The sequence below is a fragment of the Hypanus sabinus genome, chromosome 4, assembly GCF_030144855.1.
Source record: "Hypanus sabinus isolate sHypSab1 chromosome 4, sHypSab1.hap1, whole genome shotgun sequence".
NCBI lineage: Eukaryota > Metazoa > Chordata > Chondrichthyes > Myliobatiformes > Dasyatidae > Hypanus > Hypanus sabinus.
This window is the reverse complement of record NC_082709.1, coordinates 115,481,942-115,500,377: the sequence shown is the minus strand read 5'-3', so window position 1 is coordinate 115,500,377 and position 18,436 is coordinate 115,481,942. Positions and strand designations below refer to the sequence as shown.

At 38.3% G+C, this 18,436-nt stretch overlaps 1 protein-coding gene across 6 annotated transcripts in view; it reads right to left on the bottom strand.

Moving 5' to 3' along the window:
• Window positions 1–18,436, bottom strand: part of LOC132393125 (ribosomal protein S6 kinase alpha-3) — a 110,868-nt gene that overhangs the window by 88,069 nt on the left and 4,363 nt on the right. For 3 of the 6 annotated variants that reach the window (XM_059967962.1, XM_059967964.1, XM_059967966.1), the window contains one exon: window positions 9,941–9,997. In XM_059967962.1, coding sequence (XP_059823945.1) covers window positions 9,941–9,997 — 57 coding nt within the window. Of the gene's footprint in view, window positions 1–9,940; window positions 10,001–18,436 lie in introns of all 6 variants that reach the window. The other 3 variants (XM_059967960.1, XM_059967963.1, XM_059967965.1) reach the window with 1 other exon arrangement.

Below are 18,436 nucleotides of genomic sequence, written 5' to 3'. Positions count from 1 at the left end.
TTCTCATGGTCAACATTCTGACAAGTTCTCTAGGGCAAACTCTAATGTACTGTTCAAGGAAATAGAGACAGTCAACATAACTATCAGTCTTGCCTTCAACACTATTCACAAAAGCCCTCCTAATTGCATGATACCACAATGGATTGCCAAAGACATGAATCTTGCTTTTAGGCAAAGATGAAACACATTGTTGTTGCACCAATAAAATTATTTCATTTTGCTTCAATATCAAAACCACTACTTTGACCTTCATTGAAAACAAAAATGTTTCCACGCTCTAAGTGAATGTCCCCATGTGCACTTTGAGCTGTTGGATATGACAGGTTCAGAGTGCCTCCTTAGTGCAAGCTGAGAGTGAACACCTGAACTACAGAGTGTTCACTCTTGGGGGTCTAATCCATGCATCACAGATACTTGAGAAACAAATGAATCAACACCGACATTGAGTATGTTGGATTTTCTGTGCCTTATCAATACAGGAACTCATTCTACTGGCCTGACAGTGCACTTTTAGCACTTGCCACATTTGAAGCCTTTACCACATTAACTTTGGCCACCTGTGTGGCAATTTCTTCCTACAGCCTAACTACTTAGAGGAACATCTCTTGCTCTTCCAGCACATTTGTCCTTAATAATCGTTGACATGTGCTTTAACGCGTGCAGAGGAGGTATTATGATACAGAAGATACTCTGCCTGGAGAACTTGAAGCACTGCCATTTGACACACTGTCGCTCAGTTTGACATCATCCTGTGAATTCTCTGCTATGTGTAGTCAAAACATGCCTTGAAATTTGAGAAACCTTTTCACTTGTTACAGTAACATGACCTGCAACATGCTTGAGTCAGCCATGTTTAATTTCCCCTATGAATGCTTACCAAGACAGCCACTGTTTGAAAAACACTGGATCTCTTTCCTGTTCAACCTTGGGAAGTTGTGACAATAGATGATGTTGCTTAGCAACAGCTTCACAGACTGCTTGAGTTCTTTAGATAAGATTGCACTTGCAAGACATTTTCTTCATTTCACATAAGATCCTTTATTGCCAGTATTAAATCTTTAACTTTATTCACATTTACCTTACATTTGTCTGGATTCTACCTGCTATAGGTTTCAAAGTGAGTTTAATTTCTCTGTTGCCAGAGCCAATGAGGGTTACTGACATCAGTTTCACACTTCAATTCACTCATGTTACTTTTCCTACTTGTGCTACTCGCAACTTTGTTCACCAGCAGCACTGGTGATATTCCGATTGAATAAATGTAGTCAACAAACTGCCTGTGCATCCACAATGCTTAAACCAGACAAAACAGCCTTCAAATTTAAACGTCGGCAACCAAAAATAATTTCAGCGCTTCAATAAAGTGGCAAATCATCAGACAAATGGCTCAAGATAGTGCAATGGTCCGCAATGAACAGGCAATGCTGGTCATTCAAAACTGTTCAAACCACAAACACACATGAATCAACAAAAGTTTGTTACTTGCCCCCAGCAGTTCTGGCTTCTGTGAAGTGATTCCAATTTCACTAGCAGGCCGAAGGTTTTGTTTAATGTAACTATATTTTTGTTAGTAAAATGTAGCAGTTACTTGAAAACCAACCAAAACCACTCAGAGACAAAGCACAGGGGTTTACACTGTATGATGCACTTCCAAATAAAGTTCTAAAGATCAAAAGAAAAAGTCCAATCCTTTATTAAGAAACCAAAGACAAAAAATCTTGTAGCGATACAAAACTAAAGCTAGCAATATAATGAAATAAGCGGTCTAATAACACAATAATAGCCACCTAGTGCTAGCTGTCAACAAAAAATATCATCCCAGCTGCCACCCTGGCTCGAACTAGACTAAACTGAACTAAAGACAAGGCATGAATATATAACTATACTCATTCACTTCCACCATGCCCCTATCTACGTGACAGATTACCCATAATAAACAAGCAACTCAAAATACAATACAGATAGAAAATAGATACATGGCTTCTACTAGGAAGATGCTGGGAATCGATTGTTAAGGATAAGGTTTTGGGCAAAGTCACCAAGGTTTCCTTAAGAGAAAAATCTTGCCTAATAAATCTTTTAGAATTCTTTGAGGAAATAAACACAGACAAAGGAGAATTGGTACGTGTTGTGTACTTGAATTCTCAAACGGCCTTAACAAGCTGCCAGACAAGAGGCCAAGTGTATTACAGGAAAGATAGTAGCATGGATGGAGCACTCTCGCTTTCAGTGTGTGCTGCGTCTGCGAGGCTGAGTCGGGTGGCACCTTGGAAGTCCATAGCAGGGGGTACTCCCTTCTGCTGCTGGCGTGGGATGACGAGTCTGTCGGGACCCTGGGGACTTGTGGAAACTGTGGTGATTTCTTTTGAACTTACAGTCCTTTAACATCTTGGACTATTTTTACCGTGCCCATTGTCTGTTTTTTTTAATCAATTATGCTATTGTTTGCACTGTTGTAACTATATGTTGTAATTATGTGGTTTTGTGCAGGTCTTGTAGCTTTAGTTTTTGGTCTTGTTTTTGTCTGGTGGATTTGGAGGTCCTTTCTGGGGAACGCGCTAGACGGTTGCGCGATATTAATACGCAGCAGCCTCTCCAGACTCTGGATTGGGGATTGCCAAACGTTACGTGGATTTTCTGGTGTAGTCTGTTTTGTCATATGCTTTTGTGATATCATTCTGGGGGAACGTTCTCATTTTTTAACTGCACTGCATTTGTGGTTTCTAAATGACAAACTGAATCTGAATCTAAATATATGATGGTCAAAGCGAGCAAAGAGGGCTGGAAGTGAAACCCTGTTATTACTTATATCGCATGACTTAATTTTAATCAGGAATTGCCATTTCACCCGCCAGATGGCTAGCTTTCCGAGATTGTACCTGGACCGCTTGTAACTTTCTTAGTCACCAGACTTGAAAGCCTCTGATCTGGCTCTCAGCAGATTTCAGATCTCATTGTTCATCTAGAGCTTCTGATTGGGGAAGACCAAATTATTTTGTGGGGACATACTCATCTACAGCTCCTTTAGTAAAGTCCATTACAAACATATGGTGTATTCATTTAGATCCCCAGATGAGTCCTTGAACGCAGTCCACTGACACGAAGCTATCCCGTAGCCACTCCTGTCTCCTGTGACTATCTCTGTTGCACTAATCTCTGGAGCTTTGCTCTTTAGCTTCTGCCTGTATGCAGAGAGGAAGACAGCCAAGTGATTCGATTTACCAAAATACATCTAGGTATGGAACAACAGGCATTCCTTATCTTAGAGTAACAGTGGTCTAGTATTTTGGGACCTCTGGTGCCACAGGTTACATGCTGATGGTAATTCGACAAGGTTTTCTTCAAACAAACCTGGTTGAAGTCTCTGACGAGGCAGTTTTCCAATCATCAGGATGTACTATTTCTCGTTTGGAGACTGCATTATGCAGTATCGTGAGCATTTGATTATAAGTTGGCTGATGGTGGTGTGTAAACTGTGGTCAGAGACTCTCTAAAAGAACTGGAAAAGAACTCTCTAGGTATTTAGAACAGACAGCATTGGACCATTAGGTGCTCAAAATTGGGGGAATTCGAGTTTGACAAAACCGCTACAACAGAGGACCACCAAAAATTTACCATGAAACACACAGCTCCTACTTTTGCCTTTTCTAAATCAGCAGTTCGGACGATTCCGTAAATTAAGAAGCCTTTGGGTCAAATTGGTGTATCTGGTGTGCTGGGAGAAAGCCAAGTCTCTGTCAGACATACACCAGTTTGAATCAGTGTCCTACGAATTATATTACCCCTGATCCATTACAGATAGGACACACCATAATAACCATCCACATATAACAGTACAGGATAAACAAAAACAACTTACTTAATAGACATACCCATTCCAAGGAAAAACATACAGAAATCAAAATTTGAAAAACAGCAGAAATATGCTGAACTAAAAGAGGAAATTGGAAGATGATGGAATTATCAAAAGGTATACATTGTCCCAATATTAATATCTACAACTAGTTTCATCCCAAAGTCACAACACAATAGCACAGCAATAGGCCTACACAGCAATATTTACGTAAATATCCAGAAAACCACAATACCAAATACCACTAGAATAATCTGAAAGTTCCTAGCAATTGAGAAATGAATGTGCTTGACTCTGCTCACACCTTAAGTTTTACCAGCTTGAGCTGAGAAAAGATAAAAATATAATAACTTACTGATAGAGCACTTTTCATATAGATTTGACAATGGGATAAAGTATAAATAAGAAATTAAAACACAAGACGCTAGTTAATAGGAAGGTTAAATAAATAGGTTTTGAGTTGCCATTTAGAAGTGTCAGCCGAATCTGCATTCCTAATAGTTTTAGGCACCGAGGCACCTGCCAATTATCTTTTGAAGGGGATGGTTTAAATTTGAGAGTACAGTGGAAGACCTAGGAGCTTGAGCAGGATTACAAAATGAAAGCAATTCGGTGATACAATGACATGCAAAAGTTAGGGCACCCCGGTCAAAATTTCTGTTACTGTGAATAGCTAAGTAAAAGATGACCTGATTTCCAAAAGGCATAAAGTTAAAGATAACACATTTCTTTAATATTTTAAGCAAGATTACTTTTTTTTATTTCCATCTTTTACAGTTTCAAAATAACAAAAAAAGGGCCTGAAGGAAAAGTTTGGGCACCCTGCATGGTCAGTAGTAACACGCCCCTTTGGCAAGTATCAAAGCTTGTAAACACTTTCTGTAGCCAGCTAAGAGTCTTTTGGGGAGAATTTTGCCCATTTTTCCTTGCAAAAGGCTTCTAGTTCTGTGAGATTCTTGGGATGTCTTGCATGCACTGCTCTTTTGAGGTCTATCCACAGATCTTCGATGATGTTTAGGTTGGGGACTGTGAGGGCCATGGCAAAACCTTCAGCTTACGTCTCTTGAGGTAGTCCATTGTGGACTTTGAGGTGTGTTTAGGATCACTATACTGTTAGAAGCCATCCTCTTTTCATCTTCAGCTTTTTTTTTACCGACGGTGTGATGTTTACTTCCAGAATTTGCTGATATTTATATTGAATTCATTCTTCCCTCTACCAGTGAAATGTTCCCCGTGCCACTGGCTGCAACACAAGCCCAAAGCATGATCAAATTCACCCCTGTGCTGAACAGTTGGATAGGTGTTCTTTTCATGAAATTCTGCACCCGTTTTTCTCCAAACATACCTTGCTCATTGCAGCCAGAAAGTTCTATTTTAACTTCATCAATCCACAGGACTTGTTTCCAAAATGCATCAGGCTTGTTTAGATGTTCCTTTGCAAACTGCTGACACTGAATTTTGTGGTGAGGATGCAGGAAAGGTTTGCTTCTGATGACTCTTCCATGAAGGTCATATTTGTGCAGGTGTCACTGCACAGTACAACAGTGCACCACCACTCCAGAGTCTGCTAAATCTTCCTGAAGGTCTTTTACAGTCAAGTAGGGGTTTTAATTTGCTTTTCTAGCTATCCTACGAGCAGTTCTCTGGGAAATTTCTCTTGGTCTTCCAGACTTCAACTTGACTTCCACTGCTCCTTTTAACTACCATTTCTTAATTACATTATGAACTGAGGAAACGGCTACCTGAAAATGCTTTGTTATCTTCTTATAGCCTTCTCCTGCTTTGTGTGCATCATTTATTTTAATTTTCAGAGTGCTAGGCAGCTGCTTGGAGGAGACCATGGCCGCTGATTGTTGGGACAAGGTTTGAGTCAGGGTATTTTATAAAGCTTTGAAATTTGCATCACCTGGCCTTTCTTAATGATGACTGCAAACAAGCCATAGCCCTAACAAGCTCATTAAGGTCTGAGACCTTGGTAAAAGTTATGAGCGCTCAAATCTCTTGGGGTGCCCAAACTTTTGCATGGGGCTCCTTTCCCTTTTTTTCCCACTCTAAAATTGTACAAAACAAAAATAATACACTAATCTTGCTTAAAATGTCAAAAAGAATGTTTCATCTTTAACTTTATGACTTCTGGAGATCAGTTCATCTTCTATTCACTTAACTATTCACAGGAACAGAAATTTTGACCTGGGGTGCCCAAGCTTTTGCATGCCCTTGGTCACGGTCACAGACCATTTGAGCATTAAAAACAAGAAAATTTAAAATAAATTCTAAAAGATACAGGAATCCAATGCAGAGTAGCTAGGCCAGGAGTGAAATGCTCCCTCATCTTGGTTTTAGTTTAAAGTAGAGCAGCAGTATTCTAAATGAGTTGCTTTGTCAAAAGATTTGCTTTGGAAGACCAGTAAAAAGTGTATTCGATATAAAGGCGTGAGTTAGTCGTTTAGCATTATTACATAACAGAAATGGATGCACTTTTGCAATATTTCTTAAGTGTAGAAATGCTGCTCTGGTCATTTTCTTCATGTGGAACCTAGGGCAAAACTGTCCCATTGATTAACACACTCATCACTGAACAATTCTAGTTTCCACAGCAAACTTACGATTATGGGGAGAACACAATCCACAATATTCTATCAAATGCCCCTGTTCTCATTTTTATTTATGGTACTAGGATCTGTAAATGTGAAAGGCACTGTTGAAGTAGTCTGTGATTCTTGAAAATCCCTTAAGATTTCTCAGTAGCTGCTCCCGGACTTCCAATTTCTACATCATCCTTTACTGGAAATAAACTGTTTTTCTATTGTCATTTGGCCAAAACATTTGAATTCTTTATCAAGCAGCATTGTGAGCAAGGCAACAGCTCACCACCACCTCTCAAGGTCAATTTGGGATAGCCATTGAAGTCTTACTAGGAAAATTCACACTATACAAGAGGAAGTTCATCTTTATCATGAGCTTTCACTTTTAGTAGAATAATTGAACCAAAGTTTAATGTGAAATAATGGTGTATTTTTAAATGGATAATAAATATACAAACTCAAAGCAAATTACTCTTCAGACTTGTGACCAATGTCCACCTTAAGATGTGAAATCTTGAAGTGTTTTCCTCTAAACCAACTCAAAAAGTGCTAAATGCTTTTGGTGTTTGATTCTTTGTAAACAGGAAATACAACAAAGAGGCTAAACTAAGTGAAGTGGAAGTACCCTTTGAGTAGGCCATGCTACACTGCAAGCACCTCTGCAAAACTTCATGCCTATTGCTGCGGATACACATGGGTTTCACACTGTTCATGCAAGTACCTTAAGGCAAATGTATAGCGCAATTAACCGTTCTTAGTTGGATTCTTCAGAATATTAATACTTCAGGAAAAATAGCAACTAGCCCCACTAAATGGTGCTCTTGCAAGGTCTGAGCAATAAAATCATGACCAATTGTAAAATCTGCTGACAAACTGAACTCAGTAAATGAATGCAATGTACTTTGTTGTAGTACAAGTTTCAACGCACATCTCTACTAATACAGCACTAAGCCCCAAGTAGTGACACAATCTAACTGAACACACCAACTGCTTACAGTATACAATGATGTACAATTTTTTTGTGAATAACAAAAACCTTCTAATTAAATTGCATCAAGGACAAATGTCAGATGAAATCTTGACCTGTATATCTGGTGGTTCAGAAAACAAGAGAATTGAAGCTGTGCTAAAACTATTAAAATTGTCTAGCTCTTAGTCATAGCAGAACATATGGGTCCACACTTGAGAAAGGCTTAAATAAAGACAAAGGGCAGATTTATCAGATTCCCAGACTGAAACACAAGAAAAACTTATGCAATTATGCAAGTAATATCTATAGATTAGATGATTATTAGGGATGTGATGCATTTCCCAAGATGAGAAATAACAAAACTATTTCCAGTTGTTGGAATCTAGGACCCAGAGCCTAGCTGAAAAATTGTGACAAGGCTTTTGACACCCTCAAATGTAAATGGCAAAGCCTGAAACTATTCTACAAATGACAACCATGTTGGATCAATTGTTTAATTTCAAAACCATCAACTGATTTTTGCTGACTATAATCACTGACAATTATGGGATTAAAGCAAATATATAGATTACCCATAATCTCAATTAATAGCAAAATAAGGTAGATAATTAAAAGGACTTTTATCTTTCTTTTGATATGAACAGCATCCACAGGAGAGGACCGAAGTCCACACAGAAAACTTTCAGAACAGCTCAGCAAATCTCAGAGGCGATGTAACTTGCTGTATGAAATGACAATGAAAAAAACCCACGAGATAGTCTGAAAAAAACATCTGGGACCAGTTGATCTACTTAGAGGTATAAAAGAACCTACTGATAATTGCTAAATAATGATACACTTGGGTATCAATAAAAAGTGAAAACACAGGGAATTAAGCAGACTGCAGAGTAGAATTTATTTGAAGAGGAATTGAATACAAGAGTTAGCCTGGTGAAGCCACTTCCAGAATAACTTACGCAGGACTGCTTTCTGTAGCCAATTCAAATGTCCCTTCATTGACGTCATACAAAGATGAATTTTTATTTAGAAAGTACTAATTTTACTTTCTACTGGAAGTATCAGATACAAAGCACCTTTAGTTATCCACTCCAAATCTCCAGTTTAGAAAGAGAAGTGCACAAGGATCAGATCAAAAACAACTCCAGGAAACAAAATTACAGATGAGGGAATCAGGATCCTGTACAGACCCAGACCAATACCCTCAAACATCAATTAGCTCCAAAACCAGCGCCTCTGCATCTTCCTCTGTAACTGAATCCTTGACTGGCTCATCTTAAGGACATGTGCTTAGCCCACTGCTCTTCTCTCCCTTCGCCCATGACTGTGTAGCTACTCACAGCTTAAAAAGCATCTATTAATTTGCTGATGACACAACTATTGTTGATAGAATTTCAGCTGCTGTCAAGGAAGTGTACAGAAGTGAGACAGATCAGCTTGTTAAGTGGTGTCGCAACAACAACCATGCACGCAATGTCAACAAGATTACGGACTTCAGGAAGGGAAAAATCAAGGGAACACACACCAGTCCTCATTGAGGGATCAGCAGTGGAAAGGGTGAGCAGTTTCAAGTTCCTGGATGTTATAATCTCCTGAGCCCAACATAATGATGCAATTATAAGGAAGGCACAACAGTGGCTATATTTCATTAGGAGCTTGAGAAGGCTTGGTATGACACCAACAACTCTTGCTAATTTATGCAGATGTACCATGGAAAACTTTCTAACTAGTTGCATCACCGTCTGGTGCAGGGGGTGGGGGGCACTGCACAGGATTAAAATAAACTGTAGAAAGTTGTAAACTCTGTCAGTTTCATCATGGGTACTAGCCTCCCCAGCATCGAGGACGTTTTCAAAAGGTGATGTCTCAAAAAGGTGGCATCCATCATTAAGAATACCCATCACCCAGGACTTGCCCTCAATGCTACTATCAAGGCGGTGGTACAGGAGATTGAAGACACACAATGTTTTAGGCACAGCTTCTCTCCCTCCACCATCAAATTTCTGAATGGACTATGTACCCATGTAGACTATATCAACATTTTTTTCTTTTTTTGCTCTTTTTGTACTAAATATAATTTAAAAAATATACTTATTATAAATTATATTTTTAAATTATGCATTGCAATTTACTGCTGCCATAAAACAATTTTCACATCATATACCAGTGAATTCTGAGTCTAACTTACTCAACAACAAGGTATTCAATGTCTGGGGCAGTACTAAAACCAAACTTCTCAAATCCTCACCAGATGAGTCACAGAGACATTCCTTTCGCCTTGAATCAAAAGCATCTTCCTTTGCTAAATTTGCAGTAATGAGAGTATTGATAAAACTATGCTGAGATCACTAACTTAAGCAACCAGCAACATAAGTGCTCAATATGTCAGCAAATTCACCAACTCAACCAGTTTCATATTTGTTATAAAAATTTAGTGAAATGCCCAATGAACAATTTCACCTCCAATAAACTATTTACAAAATGATTACAAAAGTAAATAGCAAAAAAAATATTTGCATAAAATCACTGACTTACAGTTTGAAGAATTGTTTCATCCTCTGACATGGGCTCATCTGCCATTTGCTGCCCATCCTGCTGCAAAATTTAAAGACAAAGACATGTATTAAATAGCAAAAATATAAAATCATAAATATTAATTTTCAGGCGTGTTAGTTTGAATCTTTAAATCTTCTAAATGCTGCTTAATCTGAGTAGTTCTAAGATATTATTTTCAACTAGACCTCACCAATCTGCTTCTTATGTGATATACATAATAGTGTGAAATATATTCAGCTTAAAGATTGATTCTACTTAGATGCGCTATGAGAACTTTTCAATTTATTAAGCAACCATGAATTGCCAAAATCCAATGCAAAATTAATTGATGAGATTTTGCATTGCTTGCAAATCCTACATCGTTATATATTTAAAATAATTTTCCATGTTCCAATCATATTCAAGTGAACTTGAAATTAATACATTTGGAAGAAAACTTTCATTCCCATTGAAAACAAACACTTCATTTATTACAACTTACATGGGTAACCTGTAGAATAGTACGTCAGAAGCCAATAACAGGGTTTGAAGACCATTTATTTGGCATTGTATTTTACTTTATATATAGTGGTCTTTCCAGCCCTTCAAGCCACTCCATCCAGCAACCCCCAACAAACCTGATTAACCCCAACCTAATCATGGGACAATTTACACTGACAAATTAACCTACTCAGTACATCTCTGAACTGTGGGAGAAAGCAGAAGCATCTGAGGAAAACCTACACATTCCATGGGGTACAGAATAGAGTCTCCTTACAGAAATGTGCCAGAATTGAACCCTGGAACGCCCCAGGCTGAAATAGTGTTGTGTTAACTGCTATGCTACAGTGGCACCAACTGAATTTTCATTTAACAGATCAAAATTTTTCTTACTTACAAAGGTATTGTTAAATGCAACATGAAATCTACAATTTTCACATTCTACAGAGGCAGCTCTAGCAATCAGCAAGATATTCACTTTGAGACCAGAAATTTTCTGGACCCTACACTTTTAAAAGGTTATTATATTTGTCATGACAGTGGTCTATTAGTACAATTTGATATTACAATTACATTTTCCAAATTAGATCTGTTAACTCAGAAATCTAGAAATGTTGTTCAATGTAAAAATTATGGCCATGTTTCCTGACTATACTGCAAATTAGTGTGAAGTACAGAGCTTAAAAATGCAGCATTTCTTTTTAATAAATTAGGAAAATAACTTGGAAGCCTATATGAAAATGCTATGTTCATATGACTTGTGATGAATACATAACAATTCAGTTTAACCCAATTATTACCAGATCCATAAATAACCTTGTTTACAGTAGAACAGAAAACATTTTATCCACATATAATCAAAGTCCAAAAGAGCTATAAACAGCTACATCTCACTGCAAGTCATTTGTTTCCAGATGTTTCACAAAAATTTTAGTGAATACTCCAAACTGATGTTACCAAAGGAAATTCTGTCAAGAGATTGAACAGTGCACAAACTAGTGCAAACTAGAAGACTATCAGTTCAAACTCTTCTTTCCACTTAGTAAACAGCTAGTCCCAATTCAGATCCACTCACAGATGTTATTAAAAATGCACTGAGTATTACTGGCAAGTTTTCTGAAACTTACTTCTTGTAATGTGTCTTAGAATGCGGTTAATATTGTTAACATGGTATTAGGCAGCAGTTATACACTAACTTGAGGGCAGTCATTGGGGTCCCCTTTAAGACTCATCAGTTCATACATCCCCTTAGGATCTTGCTTTGCTCAAATGCTAATACTCCTGTACATCTCTCCCTCACCACTTCTCCCCTATCTTTTTCGTGCAACCAGAATTGAAGCAGGGTCAGAGTTGTCTTATCAATATAAACAATTTATTATCATCCTAAAATATCTGTCCTTTTTTCAAATTCAGTCCTATCAATCTTAGCATCCAGATTGCTTTTCTATGGCCTTTATTAACCAACGTCAATAATTTTAGAGAATTATGCAACTCTGGTGTGGGAGGGGAAACAAATACAAGCCTGATCAAATAGATGTAACATGATCACTGAGACAGGCATGAAAGATTTTTAAAATCATTTTAATCAAAAACCAGTACACAAATCAGACTGAACAATTTCCATGCTCAATTTGAATTCAAATTCTTTAGCTCAGGGATTACACCTACTACTGTGCAAGGCCCAGAAGTGAAAGAACATTTTGTTAACCATCTATACAAAAATATTAAACTTACTGTGCATTACATAAAAAAAATCACACAAATGGAAGGTGAACGAGGTCTTGTCTAGTACTGCTAAAAAATCTAACTCCAGCACAAAGACAATACACTCACTTGACTTTTACTTGAGAAACTTTATATCAGTGAAAATTCAAAAATGAAAATCAAGGCATGTAGATCTATCAGAATCTAAATAGGAATAAGACCTTGGAGGCCAACAATCACTAGAAATAGTGATAAACAGCTTCAAGGTCAGGGATTTGCTCTTGTAACACTGATCTTATCAGTCAATTCAAGAATATTCTATCACTACATTCCAGTCCCTAGGTACATTCTGCCTCACCAACAATAACAATCATATGGCAGTGGCCTGGGACACCTTCTGATGGCACATGGAAAGTTAGTCATGGCAATGCAGATAATACCCATCCTATTATAGTTTCTGATACAGCATCTTCTGACTTCTAACTAGAAGCGACACTAAGTGCAGTTGGAATGGACTAACTCACAATTTTAATGTTCATTACCATCATTCACCAATATTTAAATTGACTATCTAAATGATCAAATCCAGCAGTTTAAAACAAATTCAACATTCTACATTAGAAGCATAGATGCTGGAAATCTGAAAAACAAAACAGAATATCAAAAATGTTCAGAAAGTCAGACAGATTCTGTGCGGAAGAGTTAAATTTTAAATTATTGATTCCTTGTCAGAGCTTAACTGTGTCTAAATGCAAGGGCTTCTTTTGGTTCAAAGAACCTCAAGTGTGAGCAAAAGGCCAAATGGTATTCGGACTTCAAACTCCACACTGCTGCAGCTCCACTTCTTACTGATGCTGCCCCCAACCCCCACAGCTTTGGTAGCTAGCAGCTTTGCTGGTTTAAAAGTTGTCAACAAAATCCAGGCCCCCAAACTTGATATTCTACCATCAAAGGCCCAAACTGCTAAATAAGTACACAAACTGGTAGCAACACCACACCAAAATCAACTAGTGTTTAAATTGGAAGTGCCATACACATTGCTAAGAGATCAAAGTACTGAATTGCTGTTACTCTAGTGTTGAATAATATGAATAATTAACAAGAGGCTGAGACAGAGCTGAATTCCAGCAGAGAAGAGCTGTCATCTTTGATATTGAAAGAAAATATAAATAACATGGAAAAAACTTAATGAAATTGAAGTCAAGAGGGATCATGAGTTTGAGGATGGTAGTGATAACTGGAGGTCAATCAACATTGACAGGAGCTCCTCAGGGCAGATACATGATTCAATCCACCACTTACCTTGATATGGTTAGAATAAGAATGTTTGCTGTTGATCAATTTTCTATTTAAAATTCTGAGCAACCAAGCAGTCTAGGTCCTGAATGGGCTCATAAGCACTAACATCACCATCCCCAAAGATCCTTTGATGCTCAAAATCTTTGTAATCAAATCTCTCAATCCACCAGTATCACAAACAACCAGCAACATAAATAGCTACAAGAGCAAATTTAAAGACTTGCTATTCTGCGGTAACTCATCTCCCAAGCTGCCAAATTCTTTCCAAAGTAAATGTTCTTACTTTGCCCAAGACCACAAGCACATTTAGAGGTTTCCCCATTAACTTTATACAGTTAACTATTTATGCTCATTATAGACAAGCATAATGTGAATATTTTAATTTGGCTGACACTGGCCAAACAAAAGATGCTAACAAACTAAAACACACCTGACACCTCAACAAGTAATCTATTTAATACCAATCTGGTAAAGTACTCAATATATGATCAAATTATTCCTGAATGACAAATAAGCTTCAATTGGTAAGCAATCGTATCAAGAACTTAAGCACATCATGAATAACACTTCATTGGAAGAAAAGGCGTCTTCCATGACTTTCTTCACATTGTGATTGGATATTAGATGCTCCATTAGCAATTGTAATGCAAGTTATTACTCATTTTAATCTTTGAACCAATACAATTTCAACAGATATGTTTAAAAAAAAGTTAATGAGAGCTGCATCTTTTATACTACTTTGAACATTACAGGCCCTTCAGCCCACAATGTTGTGCTAACCTTTTAACCTAATCTAGATTAATCTAACCCTTTGCACCTACATAACACTCCATTTTTCTACATTCATGTGCCTCTCCAAGTTTCTTAAATATCCCTAATGTATCTGCCTGTACCACCACCCCTAGGCAGCATGTTCCATACACTCACCACTATGTAAAAACACTTAGCTCTGACAACCCTACTACATTTAAGTGAGGAACATTGGTTACAATAAACAAATAGCTAACACTCAACTGCAAACATTTTTATTGTTTATTTAGAGATATGGCACAGTAACAGGTCCTTCCGGCCCATGATCTCGTACTGCCAATTATACCCAATTGACCAATTAACCTACTAACCCATACGTCTTGGGAACATGGAAGGAACCAAAGCACCAAAGGAAACCCATGTGGTTGGGGGAAAGAAACATACCAGCACCTTCCAGACGCAGTGGGAATGGAACCTAGGTCATTTGCAGTGCAATAGTATTACGCTAACCACTACACTACTGTCCAAATCAGATACCATTTGACTACAGCAGAAAATAGCTGATCTGTTGGTCAGGAATAAAGTGAAGCATGTATGCAAATAAAGCTAATCTTTGAACCTGTAAGTATATTTTAAGACGGTTGATATGATAAATAGTGGTAGGTCACCCAGCTTTTAAAATTTCTCTAAAACTCAATAAAATCATGTCTCATTTTATACTCCAAATCCTTAATTATACACAATGGCTATATTGTTCTAAACATCCATTCTTAACTCGATTAATTGAACTCCTTACACATCACCTCAGGCTGCTTATGAGAAACATCACAGCCTTTATTGGTATGTTGCATTTCTGGTGACTCATTGAATCGCATGATATTGTTCCATACTTGAGTCAGATATGGGCAAATCAAGATGGTACCAGCACAATAATACTATCACCTCAAAACCAGAGAATAGGCAATCAAACTGAAAAGACAAGCAGCCAGTAAACAAACCTTAGGCAAAGTATTAAATATCATGTCTAGAAAGGCCTGAAAAGTGGGGAAGACAAGACCAAAACAATGAAAACGTAATTACTGGTTGAAAATGGACTAAGGTCTGTCCAATTTACTGTTTACTATCCTGATACAATGTTGTTCACGAACTCAACAATCATGCTCAATTAATAAATTGACAAAGACAGTCACTACTGCAGCAAAGCTCTCTAGTAATTAAGTTGCTTGATAGTGATGGAGCTGGACTTACTGCATACCATTGTTATGTTTTTGCCTGGACTTGTGTGTACCGTTGAACAGTGCGCAGTACAAGTGATTACACCGGACATTTTTTTTTACTGTGATCGCAAGACCATTTTGACCATTTGTAATACAGAAGACTGCAAGTCTGGTTCACTGGCAAGACCAACAGCAGGGGAGCTGCATTGCCTCAGTTGTAGAGGAGGCTAGGCTTAGGCTGTGGAATCACTTGTTGCAGCCCACTAGGAGAGGAGACGCTGAGGTGGTGTGGGAGAGCTGTGACTGCCCTTCTGGTATCTCCTCGGTAAAGAACAAACTAGACCAGGATATCTTGCCATCAATCTAGTCATGCCACACAGGGGCTTGGGTTATATTATTATAATCTTTCTCTTTATGAATGCACATTTTACTGAAATTGACCATACAGGCTATTTCTGCTATGAGCAGTGTGCTTCTGGTAATGTGTTCTGCACATTGGCCCCAGAGGAACACTGTTTCATTTGACTATATTCATGTATCGTTGAATAATTAAATTTGAACTTGAATCAAAGGTCCTACAAACATGCTACAGTTTTCATGGAACATTCAACCTTGTGAATTGTCAGTACTGGAATAAAATGCCTTTTCTTATCTTTGGTTGAAAAGTGGCCAGAATCACAACCACTAAAATTGTATAAACGACACAGACAGGAATTTCATCCACCAACCTATGCAGATCCCCAGGTGACTCCCCCTTCAGTAACCCAGGCTCTGCTAATTTTTTAGTGTACTGGACTATAGAATGGCAATAAATTTTTGAATAAAAGTCTCTGGCTCAATCTAAAACCAGACAACAGAAAGGTTTTGTGATAATGAGGGGTCAAGGGAATATTGATGAATATACTTAAAGAAAAAGATTAGATGGATTCTTCCACTTTTGATCACTGCGGGTATGAACAGAAAAGATATTTCCAAGGCATTCTCTGTCAATGACCCAGGAGAAGACCATAACAGATAGGAACAGAATTAGGCCATTTGGCTCTTCAAGTATGCTCTGTCATTTCATCATGGCTTTTTTGCTCTGAAACACATTCTCCTGCCTTAACCCCATAAACTTTCACGGCCTGACTAATGAAGAACCTATCAATCTCCATGTTTAAAAAAAAACAATAACCTGGACTCCACAGCCACCTGTGCCAACAAATTCTACAGATTTACCACCCTTTGGCTCAAGAATTTCCTCAGCTCCATGCTAAATGGACATCCATCTATGAGGCTGTGCCTCTGGTCCTACACAATCCCACTATAGAAAGTAACCCCCACATATCCACTCTATCTAGGTCTTTCAACAGTTTTCAAGGAGATTCCCCCTCATTCTTCTAAATTCCAGTAAGTACAGGCCGTGTCATCAAACATTCATGAGATAACCCTTCCATTCCTGGAATCATTCCCTTGAGCCTCTTGTGAACCCTCTCCAATGTCAGCACAAACCTTCTTGGATAAGGGGACCAAAACTGCTCACAATACTCCATGTGAGGCCTCACCAGTGCCTTATAAAGCCCCAGCATTGCATCCTAGTGCTCATATTCTAGTTCTATCAAAATAAATGCTAATATTGCATTTGCCTTCCTTATCGCCGACTCAACCATTTAGGTAATCCCACACAAAATGCCCTTGCACCTCAGATTTTTGAACTGTCCACCCATTTAGAGAATAGTCTACGCTTCTGTTCCTTCAGCAAAGTGCATAACCATAAACTTCCACCTGCTACTTTTCTTGCCCGTTCTCCTAATCTTTTTAATCTTCTACAGCCTCCCTGCTTTCTTACCACCTGCCAGTGTGTCAACTGCAAACTTGGGCATAAAACCATTAACTCCATCATTCAACTCATTGACATATAACGTAAAAATAAGTGGTTCTAATACCGACTGACCACTGCAGAATCAGCATCAAACTACAAAATTTTCCCTTTCTTCCCACTCTTTGCCTCCTGCCAATTAGCCAATCCTCTATCCATGCTAGTTTTTAAAAGCTTCCCAGTCAGTTATCTACCCACTAATTTTTGCTCTTATATGTTCTCTCTTTTGCTTTTATGCTGTTTTCATCTTCCTTTGCTAGCCAGTGTTGCTGTGCTGTCATCCCTGCTGATGTCGCCTTCCAATCAACTTTGGCCAGCTCCTTTCCTATTACAGAGGCATTTGACTTTGCTCTCAAATTGCAGGGTGAGTGATCACTGCAATTGTGATCACTGTCTCCTACGGGTTCCTTTATCTTAAGCTCCACAATCAAATCTGGTTCATTACACAACAACCAGTGCAGAATTGCGTCCCCTGGAGGGCTCAATCATCAGCTGCTCTAAAAAGCCACATCATAGGCATTCTACAAATTCCCTCTCATGATCCAGCACAACCTGATTTTCCCCAGTCTACCTGCTATTGAAATCCCCCATGATCATAACATTGACCTTCTGACATGCATTTTCTATTTCCCATTGTAATCTGTAGGATACATCTCGGCTACTGTTCGGAGGCCTGCATTTAACTACCATCAGGATCTTTTTACCCTTAACTCTATCCTCAAAGATTTTACATCTTCCAATCCTATGTCACCTCTAAGGATTTGATTTAACTTTTTACCAATAGAGGCACCCCAATCATCTGCCTACCTGCCTGTCCTTTCAAAACAATCTGTATCCTTGGATGTTAAGCTCCCAACTATATTCTTCCCCAACAGCTCTAGCAAACGTAGAGGAATAAACTCAATTTGCCATTTTTAGTAACAAGATTGGTCACAAATTTCTAACCACAAAGTATACTGCAGATGCAGTGGTCAAATCAACACATACAAACAAGCTGGATGAACTCAGCAGGTTGGGCAGCATCCGTTGAAATGAGCAGTCAACATTTCAGGCCCAGACCCTTCGTCAGGAGGTCACAAATTTCTAAAAGCCCAGCCTGCCAAGCTCAGTCAGCAGAGCCTTTCTGGGAAATTAGTGGTGCACATCACAGCTGAAAACTGACAGCCT